This window comes from Caenorhabditis remanei, chromosome I (assembly GCF_010183535.1).
Source record: "Caenorhabditis remanei strain PX506 chromosome I, whole genome shotgun sequence".
Taxonomy (NCBI): Eukaryota; Metazoa; Nematoda; class Chromadorea; order Rhabditida; family Rhabditidae; genus Caenorhabditis; species Caenorhabditis remanei.
Genome location: NC_071328.1, coordinates 5,617,610 through 5,636,824, shown reverse-complemented (window position 1 = coordinate 5,636,824; position 19,215 = coordinate 5,617,610). Strand labels below are relative to the sequence as shown.

Below are 19,215 nucleotides of genomic sequence, written 5' to 3'. Positions count from 1 at the left end.
GATCCTTCGCGATCTTCCTGCGAGGCCTCTGTAGTTCTCGACGCGAGAAGAAAATTTAGAGTTTTACCAAACTGATATCATTGATATATACGATAACGATTCAATGACTTCTGGAATTCTGAAAAATTTCAATGGTCGAAAGGCGTTTCTGAGTGTAAAAACTATGGAGACTTCAGATATTACTCAATTGATTAACCGATGGAAGTCAAACGAAGAATTTCAGAATATAGAGTTTCTGACTGTTCAACTCAGAAACTTAGATGCATCCTTCGATATCGACGAAATCAAGAGTTTTTGTGATGTCAAAGAGCTCGATCCATCGAACGAGCCTCCAGTTTTTAAAAAAATAGAGTTAGTTGACGAAATCGAAGAAAATTGTGTGAGAAATTGAGAGACAAAAGAGACAATTTTCAAGGGGATTTCGGTTTAGCGCAGTTGTAAGAACTGTGCCGAGCTAATAGAGACAGAAATAAAAGAGAGACCGGGGAGAGGAGAGGGAGTCAGTCGTTTATCACTGTCGCAGGGTCACAACCAATTCGAGGAGTGCAAGCAGCTGCTCATGAGTCAACGCTCTGATTTGATTGAGAACATCTTGAGAGAGTCCAGCGGCATTTGACAACTTATCTGAAAATACGTAAATATGGGTATGGACTGAAACGGGATGAAAAACAAGATTTTTGAGCTGAACATTCGAAAGTGGGGAGGTGATTCCAGCAAGAGATTTTTTTTTTAGAAAACAAGAAACTCAATTTCAGGGAAATTAGCAGATTTAGACCCAAAAACAGATGTGAGATGCTAAAATTTCCCTTTGAAGTAATGTTTGCGTTATTGAAAATGATTTTCGAGTCTCAAAAACTGAATTTGCGGCAGTGTAACCGATTTTCTTGGAACAAGATCTATTTTTCATTCAAAATTTCTACTTTCTCGCTCAAAAATCACTAAAAAAAAAAGCAAAACTCACTGATTCTAACATCACGTTCATTTTGACCAATGGCTCTCAGGTTTGCTGATACAATTTGAATCATGGTTGTAAGAAGCGTGTCGTGCATCTCAATACTCTCCCCATTATCATTGTTCATTTTTGCCTTACTTTTTGCTCATCTTAAAATGCTCAAAATTGGGGTTTTTAAGCTAAAAATTCCATTTTCCGACTCTCAAACCAACCTTCTCTGACTGAAAATGATCTAGATTTCATCGTTTCCCAGCAAATTATGAGATTTTTCGATTGTTAGTTTTCTGACTGAAAATTGCCGTTTTTCAGTGTTATTATTTATTATTTCGAACTTTTTCTGGAAAAATTCGAATATTCTTGATCAAAAATGGCGAGTTCGGCTGATTTTTCGCTCGAAATCGACCATTTTTTCCTGAGAATTCAAAATTTTCAGCGTTTTTCATTATTTTCCAGTGAAAATTGGCCCATTTCGCAGTGAAAATGAATTTTTGATGCTACAAACCACACAGGTAAAGCGCGATGGATCCATTGTGGGTCCATATGCGTCCATATCGAATATGGATCCACATAGGATCCATAATGCGTCCACATTTAAAACGCGGATGGAATATGGATGGGGAGGATGTCGGTCGTCCTCGAATTTCCGTGGATCGCGCGTGCATCCATATAGAATCCATATTCAATCCACGCCTGATCTGACTTTCCAACGATAATCCGATATTCCGCTTTGCGTGTTGTTTATAATAAATCGAGGCGAATTATTTTTTAGGAGTTTGCCGAAATTTTCTCCGTTTTCCAGAGTTTTCACCAATTTTTTGACAGTTTTTGTTGAAAATAAATTATGGTTCACTGAATAAAAAATAATTAAGCTATTGCCGAAACAAATTTCTGTTATTTTTCACCAAAACTCGGTAATGTCATTGAGAATTTTTTTTTGAAATTTATGGTTATTTTCATGAGAAAAATTAAAGGTTTCCACTATTTTTCTTTTCGGAACGATATGATAAAATACATTTGCTGGTGGAATAAAAGGTAAATTGGTAAGTCTCTGTCGTTCCGAAAAGAAAAAAAAACGGGACTTTTACTCTGTAGAAGTGTTCTTCTTTCCGGGTATTACTTGAACTCATTTTGTGTAAACTTGATTTTAAAAACCTACGGACTATTTTGGCATTTGAAAAACAAAAATTGAATAGTATACTGAAATTACATAAAAGTGAAACCATAATTTGCTTTTGATAAAAAGTGAGTGAAAACGGAGAAAAGTTGGTAGACGAACAGAGTTGGACGAGAACGGAAAACGGAACTTGAAAAAAACAATAGATAGAACACAATACACACCTTAAGTTTAAAACTAACTTGAAACCTGTTGATTTGTCTAAGTATCTAACTCTTTCTCCCCTCAACTATTAATGTTTCTACTTGTCTCCCCCCCCCCTCCCTATCTCGTTTTAGACCGATTCACGAGGTAGCAAAAAAAGGGCAAAACTATTTTTCTCTTTTTTACTACTTCCAAAGGGAAAAATAGTTTTTTACCACCTAATTTTGCGTCCTCCAGAATTGGCCCATCAAATATTTTTTTATCTTTTTGTTATCCACTTCGGTTGTATCAGTGGCTCCTTGCCCTTCATATCGAATTAAAATAAAATAAATAAATAAAATAAATAAATTAAGAAACTTATAGTAGCAAAAGAATAAGTTTCTAGTATGCGAAACAGCCACAATATGTGGTTGTATGCACCCAATCGAATCAAAGAAACCACGGATCGCGCGTGGGTGCTAAATGGATGCCGGCCGCGCGTGGATCCATATGGATCCATAATGGATCCATCTGACATACCCACAGCATCCGCGCGCGATCCGCGTTTCATCCATAATGGATCCATCGCGCTTTACCTGTGCACTTTTTCGACAGAAATTGAAGAAAAAGGAGCGGAATTTCTATATTTTCTACCGAAAATTACCATTTTTCGCTAACACTCCATTCGATTACACAAGAGATATTGAGTTCCATAGACAGCAGAAATATATGTTTAATATACGAAAATGCTGAAAATGTCTTCCTCCATCAACTTTTTATGAAAATCAATCGAAATACTAAAAAAAATCAATCAAAAATACACTATCGTTTGGAGATGAGGAGGAGGAGGATTGCTGATTTAATTTATGTACATTTGTGAAAATGCTGTAAATAAATTTGATTTTTATAAAAATTTTGAGGTTTTAGTGATTTTTCAGGAAATTTTCAGGTTTTCCAGCCTTTGAAAAAAAAGGTGGTTTTCGCCATGCTTACAGTATGCCAACAACCAGCTCATCTTACTCTACGTGGCAAAACTGAAAATTTTCTTTTCGTCTGAAAATATTCTAGCGTACCGTCGGCGCGTTTTTCAGCTATTTTTCGTTCAATTTGAGTCCAAAATCGTGTTTTTTCGACATTTTTTAGTGATTGCCCAAACATTTTTCTCTGAAAATAATTAATTTTTGAATTTTCTGCCAGTTCTCTTGTTTTTTGACGATGTTTGATGCTTCATCCGATGTTTTTGCGGATTTTTGGTGTATTTTCTGCATTTTTCTTAAATTTTTTGAATTTTTCAATCGAAATTTTCATTTGAAATGTTATTTTTCGCTCAATATTCAATTTTTAATTTTAAAATTCGGTAAAAAATTCTTCAAATTTAAAGGCGCAGAGACTTTTCCCGTTGGCGAGTCTCGCCCCGCTTACAGTATGCCAACAACCTGCACATCTAACTCTTCGCGGCAAAAGTGAAATTTGTCTTCATTTTTCGCTTTTTTTCTGTTTCGTCGGGTGTTGTCCCAAAAGTTTTCAAATTTTCTCGTCTGAAAATATTCTTGCGTATCGTCTGCTCGTTTTTCAGCTATTTTTCGTTCGATTTGAGTATAAAATCGTGATTTTCGAATTTTTCAGTGTTTGGCCTAAAAATTTTCTCTGAAAATAATGAATTTTTGAATTTTGCAGTTCTCTTCGAAATTTCTCTTGTTTTTCGACGTTTTATCCTAAGTTTCTCTTTTAAATTCGTTATTCTTCTCGTTTTCTTGCAATTTCCATTTATTTTTTTTATCTATTTTCAGGTAAAAATGGCATCTGGAAGTGGCCGCGGAAGAGGCCGAGGATCGGGATCCAACAACAGCGGAGGAAAGACCCAAGACTACTATGGTACGATCCAACCGGATCTTTTCGTCCGTCAGCCTGGAGAACCGAAAGTCGGATCTTCCGGACGCCCTCAACGTTGCTTCGCCAACTTTATCCCGATTGAAATGGAGAAAGCCGACTACAGCATCTATCAATTTCATGTCGAGTTCCATCCTCAAGTGGATTCGAAGCATATGAGAGAGACAATGCTGCTCCATGAGAATGTGACTGAAGAGATCGGCAGATTCCACGTCTTCGACGGAATGATTCTCTACCTGACGGAAGAATGGCAGCAGAATGTGAGTTTCCTATGGAATTTCGATTGAAATTATTGATTTTTCTAAATTTCAGCAAGAAATCGAAGTCCCACACCCCCTCACTGGAGACCTGATCAGAGTCATCTTCAAGCAAACCAATCGGTTCTTGTTGGACAATGCGCAAACTATCAACATCTTCAACACAATCATCCGTCGTTGCTTCGATGAGCTCAAACTGACTCAACTTGGTCGTCACTATTTCAACTCCAAGGACGCCAGAAACGTTCGAGAGTACAACATGAGTATCCTCCCGGGATTTGAGACTGCAATTCGCATGTACGAAAACCAGCTGATGCTCTGTGTCGAGAATCGTTTCAAGATGGTTCGCAGAGACTCGATGTACGACCTTCTCAAGAAGGAGATGCAAGCATGTCAGGGAAATCGCCCACGAGTTCAGGAGAAGATGAATGAGATGTTCGGAGGCTCCACCATCATCACCTTGTACAACAACAAGCTTCATCGCTTCACAAGACTCGATTGGAGTATCAGCCCATTGAGTGAATTCGAGAAGGATGGCCAACCGATTACTCTGAAGAGATACTTCAAGATGCAATACGACAAGGACATTCAATTTGATGACCAGCCGATCATCGTATGTTCTTAGTATCAATTATGTGCATTTATTAACGATTTCTTTTCAGATCTCTGAAGGAAAGCCGAAGCAGCCAGGAGAGCCTCCACAAGTCAACTACATCGTTCCGGAGATTTGCTTCCCCACTGGTTTGACTGATGAGATGCGCAAGGACTTCCGTATGATGAAAGAAATCGCGCAGCACACTCGAATGTCGCCACAGCAACGCTTGAACGAAACGAGAAAGTTGATCACTGAGTTCCACAGCAACGAGAACGTGCAGGCTTGTCTCAACTACTGGGGAATTCGTCTCTCAGAAGACCTTGCCAACGTCAATGCTCGAGTTCTTAAGCCGGAGCCGTTGCACGCTGACGGAGCTAAGAAGTATGAAGGTCGAAACGCCGAGTGGGCTCGTGGAGTCAAGGAGGGCGGTATCTATCGTGGTTCAGACATGAACAATTGGATCGTTGTTGGACCGAATACTGGAAATTCTGGAATGCTCATTCAGAAGTTCATCGGAGAGGCTGGTCGTCTTGCCCAGACTCTTCGTGTTCAATTAGGTGATCCAATGTGTGTTCCGATACGAGGAGTTTCTCCAAACGAGTATTTGGAAGGTGTCAAGAGTGCAGTCAAGGAAGTCGCTGGTGCTGATGTCCATATGCTCGTTGTGATGCTTGTCGATGACAACAAGACTCGCTACGATTCTCTGAAGAAGTATCTGTGTGTCGAGTGCCCAATACCCAACCAATGCATCAATCTTCGTACTCTTGCCGGAAAAGCAAGTGATGGTGGAGAGAACAAGAACTTCGGATCGATTGTTCTGAAAATCTTCCTTCAAATGATTTGCAAAACTGGTGGAGCTCTTTGGAAGGTCAACATTCCGGTTAGTTTCTGAGAAGTAGTGGAAAAATATCAATTATTTATTTTCAGCTGACGGAAACCATGATTGTTGGATACGATCTCTACCACGACTCCACTTTGAAAGGAAAGACAGTTGGAGCATGTGTCTCTACGACTACCGGGGACTACACCAAATTCTACTCCCAAACAAGACCTCATGAGAATCCAACACAACTTGGAAACAATCTGACGCATTTCGTGAGAAGTAAGTTGAATTCAAATGGTTTCTTTAGTGTAAATTTGACTTTTCAGAGGCTCTCAAGAAGTACTACGACGAGAACAACAACACTCTTCCAAGTCGTTTGATTCTCTACAGAGACGGTGCCGGAGACGGTCAAATCCCATACATCAAGAATACGGAAGTGAAACTTGTTCGTGATGCTTGTGACATGGTCACTGAACGTGCCGCCAAGCTCAGCGGCAAGGTACACAAGTCTGTCAAGCTGGCCTTCATCATTGTTACCAAGCGCGTCAATATGCGTATCTTGAAGTGAGTTTTTATTCTGAAATACTGATTTTAATTCTATTTTTTCAGGCAAGGAGCTTCAGCTTCCACTGCAATCAATCCCGATCCAGGAACGGTCGTTGACACTGTCGTCACTCGTCCAGAGAGAATGGACTTCTACTTGGTTCCACAGTTTGTGAACCAAGGAACTGTCACTCCAGTCTCCTACAACATCATCTTCGACGACACGGAACTTGGACCCGATAAGCATCAACAACTCGCCTTCAAGTTGTGCCATTTGTACTACAATTGGCAAGGAACAGTTCGTGTCCCAGCTCCATGTCAATATGCGCACAAGCTCGCCTTCTTGACTGCTCAGTCGCTTCACGGAGATTCAGATGAGAAGCTTCGTGATAAACTGTTCTTCTTGTAAGCTTATCTAAATGCACCCGCTATATTGTCCCAGTTTTAACCCTGCCAGCCTTGTCCAATTTCTGTATTGCTTAGCTACCCCTTGTTTTTATTTTAATTGGATCTTTAGATCCTAGCATATTATTATTGGTTATTTAACATATTATGTAGAGCCTTGACTGAATACAACTATTGTATCGTAATAAAAAATCTAAACTGCGCATCAATTCTATTTACATAATTACATTTTTACATAGGATATGTAATTTTATACTGCTTCTTCCGGGAGTTTCCAATACTTGTTCCATTTTCCGCGGCATCAGAAGAATCACCTAGATATTCTTCTGATGAAATTCAACTTAAATCCTCAGGAAATGCTGAAAAGAATACCTGTGGTGCCGGTTTCTCCTCCATCGAATGGATCCAATCTCTGGCTTTGAAGAACATACAACGGATTCCGTAGGCTGAGTAACGAATGATAAGGAGGATGAGAAGAATCGAGAGGGTAACAAGAGCCACTTTGATATAAGAGGAGAGCAAGAAGGCTTCAGTGACGACGAGGGGAACGACCTCGTGTGAAATGAGTCACAACTTGTTCGTCGATCGAGTTTGGAGGTCGCCCCGTACTTTTTTATTTCTAATTGAATCGGAGAGGTGCCAGAGAAAGAGACATATGTTGTTGTGATCTATGAGAATTCCCTCTTTTGAGAAGAATTCGAGACGATTCGGAGGAGGAGATGCATTGTTTACAGAGCTTTTCGGCAAATAACAAGATTCTTCGCGCCTTTTTTTGGAAATTTGGGCAGAGGAGGCTTACAAGTTGAAATAATATTTGTATAGTGGACATCTGGACATTGGGATCTACAGACAGACGAACAGACTGGATTTTAAAAGTTTTTTCATGACAATTCTGTAATTTTTTGGAAAAGGTGGACATCCGGATGGACAGATGGACAGAATGTGGATTCTGTCAATTTGGGCAAGTAGTGGACATCTGGACATTCGGATCTACAGACAGGAATCCTTGGACGTCTGGATGGACAGATCGACGTTTTAACAGAAAAATCGCTAAATTTGCGATAAAAGTGCTATTTTAACAGAAGATTTAGAAAAAATCGACAAAAAAAGTTGGTGACCTAAAAAATCCGAAACTTGGAAAACTCGGCCATCGGACTTTTTCAAAGGATCACAAGTTGAGATGGTATTTGTATAGTGGACATATGAACATTGGGAGAGACAGATGGACAGACAAGAGCCTGACGGGATTTTTTGACACTTTTTGGGACTTTTGACTTAAAAATCTTGTTTTGGGGGCGGAGCCTGGAAAATTTTTTTGATTGAATGATTACGGTAGCATGGGAGTTCTCATGGGTAATAGCCAGAAGCCCTGAAAAAAATTAGAAAAAAATATGTTGGTGGCCGAATTTTTCAATTTTTAAATTTCTAGGCCATGACTTTTCACCGATTTTTTTAAAATTTTCAAAGCCGAAAAATCGCCAAATTTGCGATAACAGTGCTATTATCGGAATAAAAAAGTTCCGACATTTTTTACCGACGCGCAAGAGTCGCGGCACTGGTAGATCAGAAACGCCCACTCATCATAAACATTTCTTCTGTAAAATCAGGGCACAGTTTCATTGGATTCGCGGGTGAAGTTTTGTTTAAAAATACCACTTTTAAATAAAACTTGACCTATTTCCTTTAAAATTTCATTTCCACCATGAAATTTGAGGAAAAAAGATCAAATTTTAAAGAAAATAGGTCAAATTTTATTTTAAAAGTGGTATTTTTAAACAAAACTTCACCCGCGAATCCAATGAAACTGTGCCCTGATTTTGCAGAAGAAATGTTTATGATGAGTGGGCGTTTCTGATCTACCAGTGCCGCGACTCTTGCGCGTCGCTAAAAAATGTCGGAACTTTTTTATTCCGATAATATTTTAACAGAAAATTTGGGAATAATCGAGAAACAAATTGTTGGCCTAGAAAATCAAAAATTTGGAAAACTCGGCCATTTCCTATTTTTCCAAAATTTTCTACATAATTTCTCTGAAAATTGGCGTTTTTTCGAGAAGATTTTCAGATTTTTTTTTCAAGTCTTTCAAGAAGGACATCCGGATGAATAGGTGCACAGACAGACACATAGAAAGTCTCAGTTTTTGACCAGATAATTAGAGATTTCTATCGCATTTTCAGACATTTTCTTTCTTCTCCCTGAAAATCTGCGAAAAATCATATCAAATTTACAATAAAATGATAAGTTCATATAATTTAAAAAAATGGAGAAGACAATGATTATGGCACAAGAAATACAGAATAACAATCTCAAACTAGGTAATATCAATTGGAGGTACGAGAAAATGAGAGAAAAATGCTGAAAAACGGTAAAAATCTATGAAAAGGTTGGTGGCCTAGAAACCCAAAAAATTGGAGAACTCGGTCACCAAATGTTTTTCGATTTTTAGTGTTTTCCGGTGACTTTCACCGATTTTTCAAACTTTCAAAGGGTTTCAGCCAAAAATTGGCCAAATTTGCGTAAAAATACTATTTTAACAGATAATTTGATTGAAAATTGAAGAAAGAAAGTTGGTTGGCCCAAAATTTGGAAAACTCGGCAATTGAAAATTTTTAATCGAAAGCTGAGATTTCAGCAGTTTTTCAATGATATCAGTCGAAATTTTGAAAAAATCGGAAAAAAAAAGTTGGTGGCCTAGAAACCCAAAATTTGGAAAACTCGGCCATCAATTTTTTTTCGATTTTTAGTGTTTTTTGATGATTTTTCACCGTTTTTTCAGCATTTCCTTTTTCAAAACCACTTAAAAATTATTCCTGCTTAAGCTCGATGAGAACACCACCGCAAACCTTGGGATGCAAGAACATGACGTGTTCTCCGTGTGCTCCTATCTTTGTCTTCTCTCCGAGAGCCCGAATTCCTTGGATTTGACGGCTGAGACTGCCTCCTGAATATTACGGACTTCAATGCAGATGTGATGCATTCCGCCGTCTTTATTCTTATTCGGGAACGCTTGAATCGAAGATTTCTCTCCGAATGGATGGAGAAGCTCGATGTTTGAGTTGGGGAGTTCCACGAAGACGGTGTGCACTCCGTGCTCTGGTTGGGGCTGAAATTAGATAATTAGAGGGTAATTAGGCAGAAAATGGGCAATTCTTAGTGTCCTAGAAACCCAAAGATTGGAAAACTTGGCCAGATGTTTTTTCTCCTGGAGAATCACAGTCTATGAATGCTGACAGATACAAAATCTCACTATGGTCCATTAGAGACAGAGAGTGGTCAACCACAAAAGTGAAGCTCAGTTTGGTCTTCAAACACTACAACATTTATCCTGTGTGGCAATCAGCAGCACAGTTTCAGAACATTTTAGATTCAGATTACTTTTCAGTTTCAAAACTCAGTTTCAGAACATAACGGTGAACTGAAAATCTTTAAAATAAGTTAATAAGCCATGAATACAGTTGTCACACTAGAATATAACACGTGTTGTTCCCCAAATGCAAACACGGAACAGGAAGATTGAAAGAGCAAAAGACGCATAATGATTGTTTTCTCTTTTCTTAATTTCACGAGATGACGAATGTTGTAATTCTGAGTTTCTGGAGGCCACGTGGTTGGTCTTAATGAGATTTCATGAATCAAAATGAGCAGAAGATTGGGTTTAATGAAAACAGAAAACTCGTATTCCATTGACCAGAAAGTCGACTTCCAAGAATATCAGCAGGTGCTTCTTTCCACATTAATCTCTTCCCTGTTCTCAGTTTTCTTCGTCTGGAAGTCTTTCAGATCGACTTGATTTTCTTCATTTTACTTTTTAACTTTAATTGTAACAATGGGCAACGTTACGGATACTCATATTCACGAGGATATTCATGCTGGTGAGTTAGACAAAGATTTTGGTAATGCGAATAAACATGGAATTAACCGATAGTAAAATAAAGCTTAGTTCGATGGCTGATGTTTTTGTAACTAGAGAAGACATTAAAAAATGAAACCACGTTTGCATGGGCTCAAGGTTAAAAATCTCATAGTAAGCCTTACTTTGGGATGAATGACATTGATTCACTAGCTGGAAAATTAAAAATCTCCAGAATCACTCTGACGTAATAAGATATCTTCACTTTTATGGATCTTGATGAAACATCGCTTTCATCATCTGATTCCACTCTGAAAAGTGGTTCTAATTCATCTCAGAAAGCTATAAAAGCTCAACCCAAAACCTTTAGTTTCCCCTCTGACCGTGTCAGCTTTAATCCAACGTGCCCTTCCGATATGTCTCATTGGGTCCAAGGTATGTATGACCACATTTCCCCGACTCATGTCTTCTTCTCATCACTTTCCATAATTCCAGATGATCTTACCGTCATGGCGATATTCATCCGAAACTCTCACCAAATGCCAAGCAGTATCGGAGTTCTTGTCCAGGCGGTTCTCTTCATTCTCAGCTTCATTTTCACACTTATTGGGGTGTCAATGGCAATGAGATTCACGTATGATAACAGGGAATTAAGAAAGTTATGCCTAGTTCGATTCCAGAATATTCCACAAAAACCAGCGGAACATTTTTATTTCTCTACTTCTTCTTTGGTTTGAGCTTCTTATGTGTCGGATTCTGTTATGGGCATTCAAGTATAATTTGGCAATTGAGATAAGAGATGGTAAGGAATAAAAGGGTCCCACCACGAAAGCTACAGTAGTTTTCGTGGCAGGAACACGTCATTCTTATTCGGACTGTTCTTATTTCAGCCATCGATTGTAACGACGCGTGTCATCATTTCGGGAAGTGCAGTATCCCTGAAAACTTGTTTGATCCTATTTTCATTGCTGGAATTATGAGATATCACTATATGTATTTTGTCATAACAACGCCTGTAGGGATTCTGACGGAAAGGATTTTCGCAACGATGCTAGTCAAGTAAGGGAGGAAATTATATGAAATTAGAATCTCGAGAATACTGGGAAGTGTTGGCCTATTCTAAGAGTTGTTAGAAAAGAGAGGCGCAGAAAAGCGAGAGTGTCTGCTTTTCTCCCGGCCTAATCTTTGAACGCTTATAACTATTTCAGTTTCAATGGTATCAAAAAACTTATAACTACAAAAATATTCAAAATTTCTTTTTCTACATTTTACTAGTGGACAGCTTTTCTCTAGCTCTTCAAATTTTCAAGATACACGTCTTCAAACAAAACCCATTTCAGAGACTACGAGAAGAAGAGTCGTCACTGGATTTTCATTCTGATCTTTGTCACTCAAAACGTGTTTGCGTGCACAATGTCCGTGGTGACAACAACAAAAGGAATCACATTTCAAGTCCTGATTTCGGCTGTCATCGTTTCATTATTCGCGTCGGCAGTGGTACGGTACCTTGGGTTGGGATGGGGGACGATTTGAAACTGAACGGTTTTGAAACGTCTCGGTTCTAAAACTTCCGAATCCCGATGCATTCCTCGAATGAGTGAAATTTTTTAGATCTACTCCTTGGTTGAATACTTCAACCAGCAACGTCTAATGGTACTCGAAAGAGAGCATCGGACTACAAACTACACTTTGAGCATTCGGTATCAATTGAAAGAGAATTTGAAAACTTTGAAGGTAAGCATTATCAATCGAGCATAGTTCCATTCCGAGAATTTTCAGCTAATGCGTCGCTTTTTCATCTCAATCATCGCTATCATCATCGCAATGGGTTTGGCGAATTCTCTGCCAGTTATCTTGAATCTTGATGAAGATATCATTATGACTATTCGAGTTTATATGGATTATATATTCCATTCGTAAGTTCCAGTGGGAAGTGCGCTCTACTGGTACTTTTTCGAACCGGATAATCTCAAAAGATAGTTATAAGAAATGTGCCAACCTGTGAAATTTAGAAATTAAAATTCTCTATATTTTAATAATTGACCATTTTTGTATCAAAAAAGAGAGCGCCTAATTCTCTTTTTACAGAAACCCAGTTTTCCTCGTGCCCACTGCGATTTTCACTATCGAAAACTACCGGAAATACACTGTCAACAAAGCCAAAACCACCTTCGGAATGCGAGTTGAGAGTCAGAAGGTACTCAAAACTACTTTGAGTTCGCAATCCTCCGAATCTTTCCAGGTTGACATTCGCAAGCTCCGCCCACAAATCGATAGAGAAACCGACGTCTACTTTGAGATTTTCGAGAGACAACTGGAAGGAGATGGAGCTTGTCGTGGAAAAATGAGAACTGGATCGTTGAGAAAACCGAAGATTAATGCTAAATATTGACCTTTTTTGAATCTGAATTTGATCCCAATGCTTCCTGCTTGATGAATAAATGTTGAACAAAAACTGAAAGTGAATGTTCGTTCATTCCTGAAAAGTGGTAAAAATTAAAGGAAGGATAACAGTATTTAACAAAACAATAACAATGAAAAGGAGCGGGGCTTAACAACGAAAAAAAGACGAGTTACACGGAATCAATGAATTTGCACATTTCAGACTCTTTGTATGTCTTAATCTTCTTTGCCCACTGCTTCGGTGTATACTGCCATAGATTCTTCGCATCACGTGTCATCGCCTGGAAATCGTCTCCGTGACGTGCCAACATGTAGACGCAAAGTTCGGTTTCTCGATGGAATAGACGGAATTTTCGGCCTTCCTTTGCTCGAGCCTCCTCCTCTTCTTTTACTGATTGTTCCAAATTTGAGATAATGTGTGCGGCCTGAAATTATAGATAACTGGACTGAGTTGGTTGTATTATTGGGTAGCGGGACAATGGTTGTGGCCAAAACTCTTTGAAAGCGAAACAATGAATCTTTTAAACTCATGATTAATCGTTTTATAGCTGTGAAAAAGACTAAAAATAAAGGTTTCTCGTGGTTAAAGAACTGAAATGAACCAAGCGGAAAGGTTCTGACTCTCACCTGTTTCTCGTTCTTCTTTCTTCCAGTGACCTTCTTCGCCGGTTTGGGCACATCAATACTGACTCCGTCGATTGGGACTGCATCAATGATCTCTTTCTGAAAAATTGAACTATTTTCACAAAGAATTTCGTAGATTTTTGATTAAATTTCATTCCGACCAACACAAAATGTTCTAAATTACTCTTTTCTCTGGCTAATGACTCAAAAATTCACTTCTTTTTTTGTTGCACTCACTCTCTGTTCTTTGATTGGAACGGCATCATTTGGATTGAATGCGATTCCCATATCCCGTACGTTCTCTCTTGGTGTTTTCGTCTCGTCCCATGTGTATTTGATGATTGGTCTGGAAATGACAAATTTTTTTTGAACTTTTTTAAATCAAAAGACACAGAAAGTTTCTTATTTGTGTATTTTTACATATTGGTGATAGTTTTGAAGACAAACATTCGAAAAATTGATTTGGTCGATAAGCCAATGTTCCGAAAGACCGAGAATTTTAATGAATTTGAAGCAATTTCTACGTAAAACTTACACAGCACTCTTCGACAATTTCTTTTTACCATCCTTCTTCTTCAAATACTTTTGTCGATTACGACGGTTTGTGTATGTCGGCTTTCCGCGCCTTTTTACGTCACGAGCCATTTTATCTGCAAAAATAGATATTTTCGAGTAAAAATTTGAATAAAATAGAAGAAAAGTGGGAGAAAAACAAGGAAAAATGGGAGAAATCGAGATAAAAGAAAAAAATTTCACTGCCTCGAGATGGAAGAGAAAAATAAGAATTTGTCGGATTCTAGGCCAGTTCCATTTTTGAGATTTTTTCCTGATTTTTCGTAGCTCAAATCTTGTATTCGACGCATCCAAGTATTTTACTTTTCACATATTTTGGTTTTTCATTGAAAGTAATTGAATCTACTTTATTTATCAAATAAATTATCCTCGGAAAAGTCGATAAATCGTGGCGAAAACCGTCGCGGACTAACTTTTTCTCTTAATTGACATTTTCTCGGAGTTTCTGATTAAATCGACGTGTCTTCCATGATTTCAGTATAATTTCCCAATCAAAACAATACATTAAATTACAGATCATCATGTCTACAAAACGGAAAACTTCAAAATCGTAAGTTATCTGGAATTTTATCGAGAATTAAAAACAATACTTTTCAGCGATCCAACTCCAAAACGCCCAGCTTCACCGAACAGCACTCCGAATCCTGTTCTCGGAATTTTTGTGGCGGTAAGTGTAACTGTCCGATGCTTTATAAATGACAAATTTCCAGATCGCTCGTCAAATTTTGTTTATCGATGCTCGCAAAGTGGCAATTTTCTACCTGGCATTCGTGACAGTTCTCTCTTTCATTGAGTCTCGTGTCGAATTGGATTCCACCTACTATTTAGTTCAAAAACATAGTGTTCTGAATCAATATGGTGTGAAAATGGGATGGTTTTGGACTCTTGTCATTGTTGGACCCTTTATTTGGTTAGTTTTTAAAAATAAATATTGTAAAACTTTGAGGAAAAACATGGGAACATTCTAGTCTTTTTACCGTCATACAGCTGAACAATAGAATCCAAAATTAGGTAGAAAATGTTCGCTCCTATAATGAAGAATTCATTGAAGTCGCTACAAAATGTTTTACCTTTCCAGTATTTCTCTGTATTTCGAATAAAAATTTTACAGGTTCGCCTCTAAAGCCCACAACCGCCGTGATCGTGACCAGCCATTTATCGATATCTGTCGCCTCGGAGTTGGCACTGTCTGCTGGTACCTTTCCGTTCAGCTGTAACCTTTTTTTCTCAATTTCCTCTAAAATTCCCCGTTTCAGATTCCATAAAGTCCACGCCGCCACCTCGATGTGTGATAAAGGACGCCGTTTTACACGTGTTGAATGTTCAGCGAAAGAAGGTGTTTGGACTCCTGGATATGATATTTCTGGTCACTGCTTTTTGATGATTTACAGTATTCTTATTATCACTGAAGAGGTATTTTTACTCAGAAAAGCTTTGTTTTACGCAGTAAAATGAATTCAGGCCGTCGCCTATCGCAACTACCACCAAGTCACCGACGCCGTCCACAAAATGGATGGTGACCGTGAAGAACACGATCGTCTCACTCGATGCATTCAATATTTCTTCGTTGCGATGCTCTTCTTGCACGCGTTCTGGTTCAAACAAATCATCATTTCTGTTCTGTACTATCATATCTTCGCAGAAGAGGTAATATATGTTTCCTCGGTTGTTTCATCTCTCTTTGTCTCGATTTACAAGCATTCATTTCTTAATTTCCCGATTTGTCCGTAACTGTTTTCGTTGGAAAATCAGATATTTCTGAAAAAAAAACGGACAATGCTAAAGCCTTACTAAAAAAGAAAAATTCTACATCAAAAAATAACTTTTTCAGATTCTCGGAGCTCTGGTCGCCGTCGGCTGCTGGTTCCTCACCTATCGCGTCCTCTATCCGTCTGGACTCTTGGCTCCTCCAATCAACCGATCCGCCGGCAAAAGATAATTAGAACAAATTAATTATAATAATTCTAGTCATCTGTATTGCTTATTTCTATATGTTTATTGCCATTTTTACTGGTTGTTCAGGATTTTCGAAAATTCTATTTATTTATTTGTTTCCCTTCTGTTTCAATAAACTCGTTATTGAAAAGTTCCTACCGTATCTCGATCTTCCTCGTTTTGCAAGAGAAGACATTAGGCAATGCCCTTGTCTCCACTAATTTATTAATTGGCTCATTGAGAAGTGACACACTCAATCTGGTGCGAAATTCCGTCTCCGCTCGGTCCCTTCTCTTCCTTCACTGCACAACAACAAAGTGGTTGTGCGTGTGTCACTCGTTGTTTGTTGGCCGCCGGCTTGCGAAACATGACCACCAGTTTAGTCGCTAGTTGAAACGTGATCAGGTGGCCGAGTGGTTAAGGCGATGGACTGCTAATCCATTCACAGGTAAAACGGGGAAGCCGAGAAATGGGGTGATCGGCAGCCCGGGGGAGACCTGCCAGGGAACAACTGGCAGTTCAAACCCCGGGCTGCCGGCAGCCTGCCTTTGGGCTGCTGGCGGTTCAAAATTTGGGCAGCACCTACCCCCTATTATTGGTATTATACTTCGTTCTGAATACGATTTCTACCTAATTAGTCCTATATTTAGTTAACAATGTGTTTTAATGTAATATTGTAATTCCTTCATCGTTCATTTTCCCATCTATTCTCCGGACTTGTGATTTTTTCCGATTTTCACTCAATCTTTTTCACATAAAAACAAGTTACGGCTGTTGTTTTTGACTAATTTTCTTTTTGAAACGATAACTTACCAACCTACCTCATTTCCAACTAAAATATATTAATTTCGTTTCAATAAGAAAGATAGCGAAACAACCCCGTTTTCATTTAAAAGTGTTTGAAAACCTACTTCCGCCACAAGCCCCAAAAATAAGAATTTTCAACCGATTTTCATTTCGGAGCAGTTCAAACTTACTCGCTTACCTTTTTATCCACCTGAAATTATATATTACACTGTTCCGAAATGAAAATAGGAGAGAAGCTCTATTTTGATTTTCGAAAAGCCAATTTTCGGTGCCAAAGTCCAATTTTGTGTCGGAAATAGCTTCCGCCAGTTTTCAATAGGTACATTTAATTTTTATCAACATTTAGTAACTTGTTTTTAGTGAAAAAAGCCGAGTTTAAGCGAAATACGCTCTGAAAATAGGAAAAAAAGATGGCCGGCGAATAAAATAAATGTGGTGTGGGTTTACGGTAAACAACACGCTCGGCCGGGATACCGGAGTGTCGTTGCGCTTTCCAGTAGAGGCTTCATGCATGGCTGTGAGTCAATTAGTAATTAAAGAACAGATTTTAAAGCGAATTTTTCACAGAAAACACCAAAAAAATCAGAGAAAGAACAGATTGTTTCGAAAAAACGCGGTATATCTTTTTCCTTAAAGGAGATATAAAAAAGTTGCCAACAGACAAAACATAGCTGAATACTTATAAAATATTTCTTCAGTTGGAAAAAATGTGATAGCTCATGAAGGAGTTGAGATATTCAGCTCCAAACTCTTCCTACTGGGAGCACCTATATTATAGGTATTACTGTATTTAATCTTGTTATCCTAATCTACATTCTATGAGAACGTTATCTTCTTATCTCTTTTCTTCACTCTATCGGAAATCTGATTACAAGAACTTGTTAAAATCACTATAGACATACACCCTGAACCACCATTCGGCCGCCACTGGCCTGCCAACAAGCAACCACTGACCAACCCGCGGTTCTTCAGCCGCCGTTCAGAAGCCAATCAGCCACTTTATCAAAATTATTAAATTTTTAGAAATAAAGACTGTCATTAGACTAGAAGGGATTCTGAGGTATCGTACATAAATTTTTTTCCACAAAAGTTGCGGTTTTCTATAGAACTCTAACAATTTTTACTTTGGACCACTTTTGGACTGTTTGCGGTCTGCCGACCACCAGTCGGCAACCCTTCAGCTGTTCGCGGTTTTTCGGCTGCCGACCGGCCATCCTTCGCCTGTTTGCGGTTCTCAAGCCGCCGACCACCCCATTTCTCGGCATCCCCGTTTTACCTGTGTTGGGGTTTCCCCGCGTGAGTTCGAATCTCATCCTGATCGAATCCTTTTTTTTCTTTTTTGTTTTGTTTTGAGGTAAGGTGGAATAATGCTCGTGGAGGACAGGTGATCAAGAGTGAGAATGTTTTTATGGTGAAGATGAAAGCGAAAATTGAAGATTTGGAGTAAACAAGTACGAATCCCTTGTGGGATGCTAATTTATATGAAGTGTAAACTCCGTGAAGTCAGTGGATTTTAATTTTGAAAATATTTGAGAACAAAAGAAAAAATGTAGTTTTCTAAAGGGAAAAAGTTAATTTTGGAACGAAAATAATGAAAATCATGAAAAAAGTTCGATGAGGATCAAAATTTGAGAATTGTCGCTGTAAATTGTCACTGTACTTAAAAAATAAAATACAGTGACAAAAACTCCGAGAAAGAACGGTTTGGTTACTGTAGCCACCGTAACTCGAGCCATGTAAAATAGGACTACTGTATAAACCTACGGTAGGTACAGTTACCGGAAAAGTTTCAAAAGAGTGATCAAAAATGGAATGTATCAAACGAAATGGAATTTCCAGAGATCCCGACTCTCATTCAGTTTGCAGTTCTAGTCCGACTTTATGTACAGTAACCTACGATACTACACGAGGCTACTGTAGGACTACAGTATTCCCGAAATATTTAAGTAGTTTCCCACACAATATCGGTTCAACGCGTGCCGTTCCCGTGGCCATGAAGCCTAGGAAAATACAAAAAAGTAATATTTTTCCAGCAGAATACAGGAGGACACATTTTATGACCATGGAAAGAACAAATAAAGTTTTCAGCTTGTCCCTTCTTTCTCACTTTTCTTTTCTTTTTTCCAACCATCGCCCACTCGCTGACTCCGCCCATTTTTCTCTGTTCTACCATTCCCTTTTTGTGTCTCCAACCTAACGCCACCCCATTTTGTACAACGTCTTCATTGTCTTCCCCCTTCTCTCTGATTTCCTGAATTCCG

At 38.6% G+C, this 19,215-nt stretch overlaps 7 protein-coding genes across 7 annotated transcripts; 3 read left to right on the top strand and 4 right to left on the bottom strand.

The window, feature by feature from the left end:
• Window positions 1-511: 511 nt before the first annotated feature.
• On the bottom strand, window positions 512-1,049 carry GCK72_000975 (uncharacterized protein; the record flags this gene model as incomplete). The annotated part of the gene is made up of 2 exons (XM_053722784.1): window positions 512-624; window positions 962-1,049. 2 exons carry the CDS (start codon window positions 1,047-1,049, stop codon window positions 512-514), a joined length of 201 nt encoding a protein of 66 aa, XP_053591429.1.
• A 2,996-nt stretch (window positions 1,050-4,045) lies between these two features.
• On the top strand, window positions 4,046-6,766 carry GCK72_000974 (uncharacterized protein; the record flags this gene model as incomplete). The annotated part of the gene is made up of 6 exons (XM_003111437.2): window positions 4,046-4,399; window positions 4,452-5,009; window positions 5,059-5,871; window positions 5,919-6,093; window positions 6,141-6,378; window positions 6,424-6,766. The coding sequence occupies 6 exons, from the start codon at window positions 4,046-4,048 to the stop codon at window positions 6,764-6,766; spliced, it is 2,481 nt and encodes an 826-aa protein (XP_003111485.2).
• Window positions 4,212-7,191, bottom strand: GCK72_000973 (uncharacterized protein; the record flags this gene model as incomplete). Its single annotated transcript, XM_053722783.1, has 4 exons — window positions 4,212-4,946; window positions 5,590-5,808; window positions 6,236-6,391; window positions 7,135-7,191. 4 exons carry the CDS (start codon window positions 7,189-7,191, stop codon window positions 4,212-4,214), a joined length of 1,167 nt encoding a protein of 388 aa, XP_053591428.1.
• Window positions 7,192-9,643: 2,452 nt separating this feature from the next.
• On the bottom strand, window positions 9,644-10,019 carry GCK72_000972 (uncharacterized protein; the record flags this gene model as incomplete). The annotated part of the gene is made up of 2 exons (XM_053722782.1): window positions 9,644-9,865; window positions 9,945-10,019. 2 exons carry the CDS (start codon window positions 10,017-10,019, stop codon window positions 9,644-9,646), a joined length of 297 nt encoding a protein of 98 aa, XP_053591427.1.
• An 862-nt stretch (window positions 10,020-10,881) lies between these two features.
• Window positions 10,882-13,004, top strand: GCK72_000971 (uncharacterized protein; the record flags this gene model as incomplete). The annotated part of the gene is made up of 9 exons (XM_053722781.1): window positions 10,882-11,047; window positions 11,108-11,246; window positions 11,293-11,414; window positions 11,503-11,671; window positions 11,953-12,109; window positions 12,224-12,346; window positions 12,392-12,528; window positions 12,701-12,809; window positions 12,855-13,004. The coding sequence occupies 9 exons, from the start codon at window positions 10,882-10,884 to the stop codon at window positions 13,002-13,004; spliced, it is 1,272 nt and encodes a 423-aa protein (XP_053591426.1).
• A 181-nt stretch (window positions 13,005-13,185) lies between these two features.
• GCK72_000970 (uncharacterized protein) lies at window positions 13,186-14,284 on the bottom strand (the record flags this gene model as incomplete). Its single annotated transcript, XM_003111125.1, has 4 exons — window positions 13,186-13,440; window positions 13,643-13,738; window positions 13,877-13,985; window positions 14,175-14,284. 4 exons carry the CDS (start codon window positions 14,282-14,284, stop codon window positions 13,186-13,188), a joined length of 570 nt encoding a protein of 189 aa, XP_003111173.1.
• A 449-nt stretch (window positions 14,285-14,733) lies between these two features.
• Window positions 14,734-16,151, top strand: GCK72_000969 (uncharacterized protein; the record flags this gene model as incomplete). The annotated part of the gene is made up of 7 exons (XM_053722780.1): window positions 14,734-14,762; window positions 14,810-14,879; window positions 14,923-15,122; window positions 15,324-15,425; window positions 15,469-15,625; window positions 15,674-15,859; window positions 16,044-16,151. The coding sequence occupies 7 exons, from the start codon at window positions 14,734-14,736 to the stop codon at window positions 16,149-16,151; spliced, it is 852 nt and encodes a 283-aa protein (XP_053591425.1).
• Window positions 16,152-19,215: the final 3,064 nt, after the last annotated feature.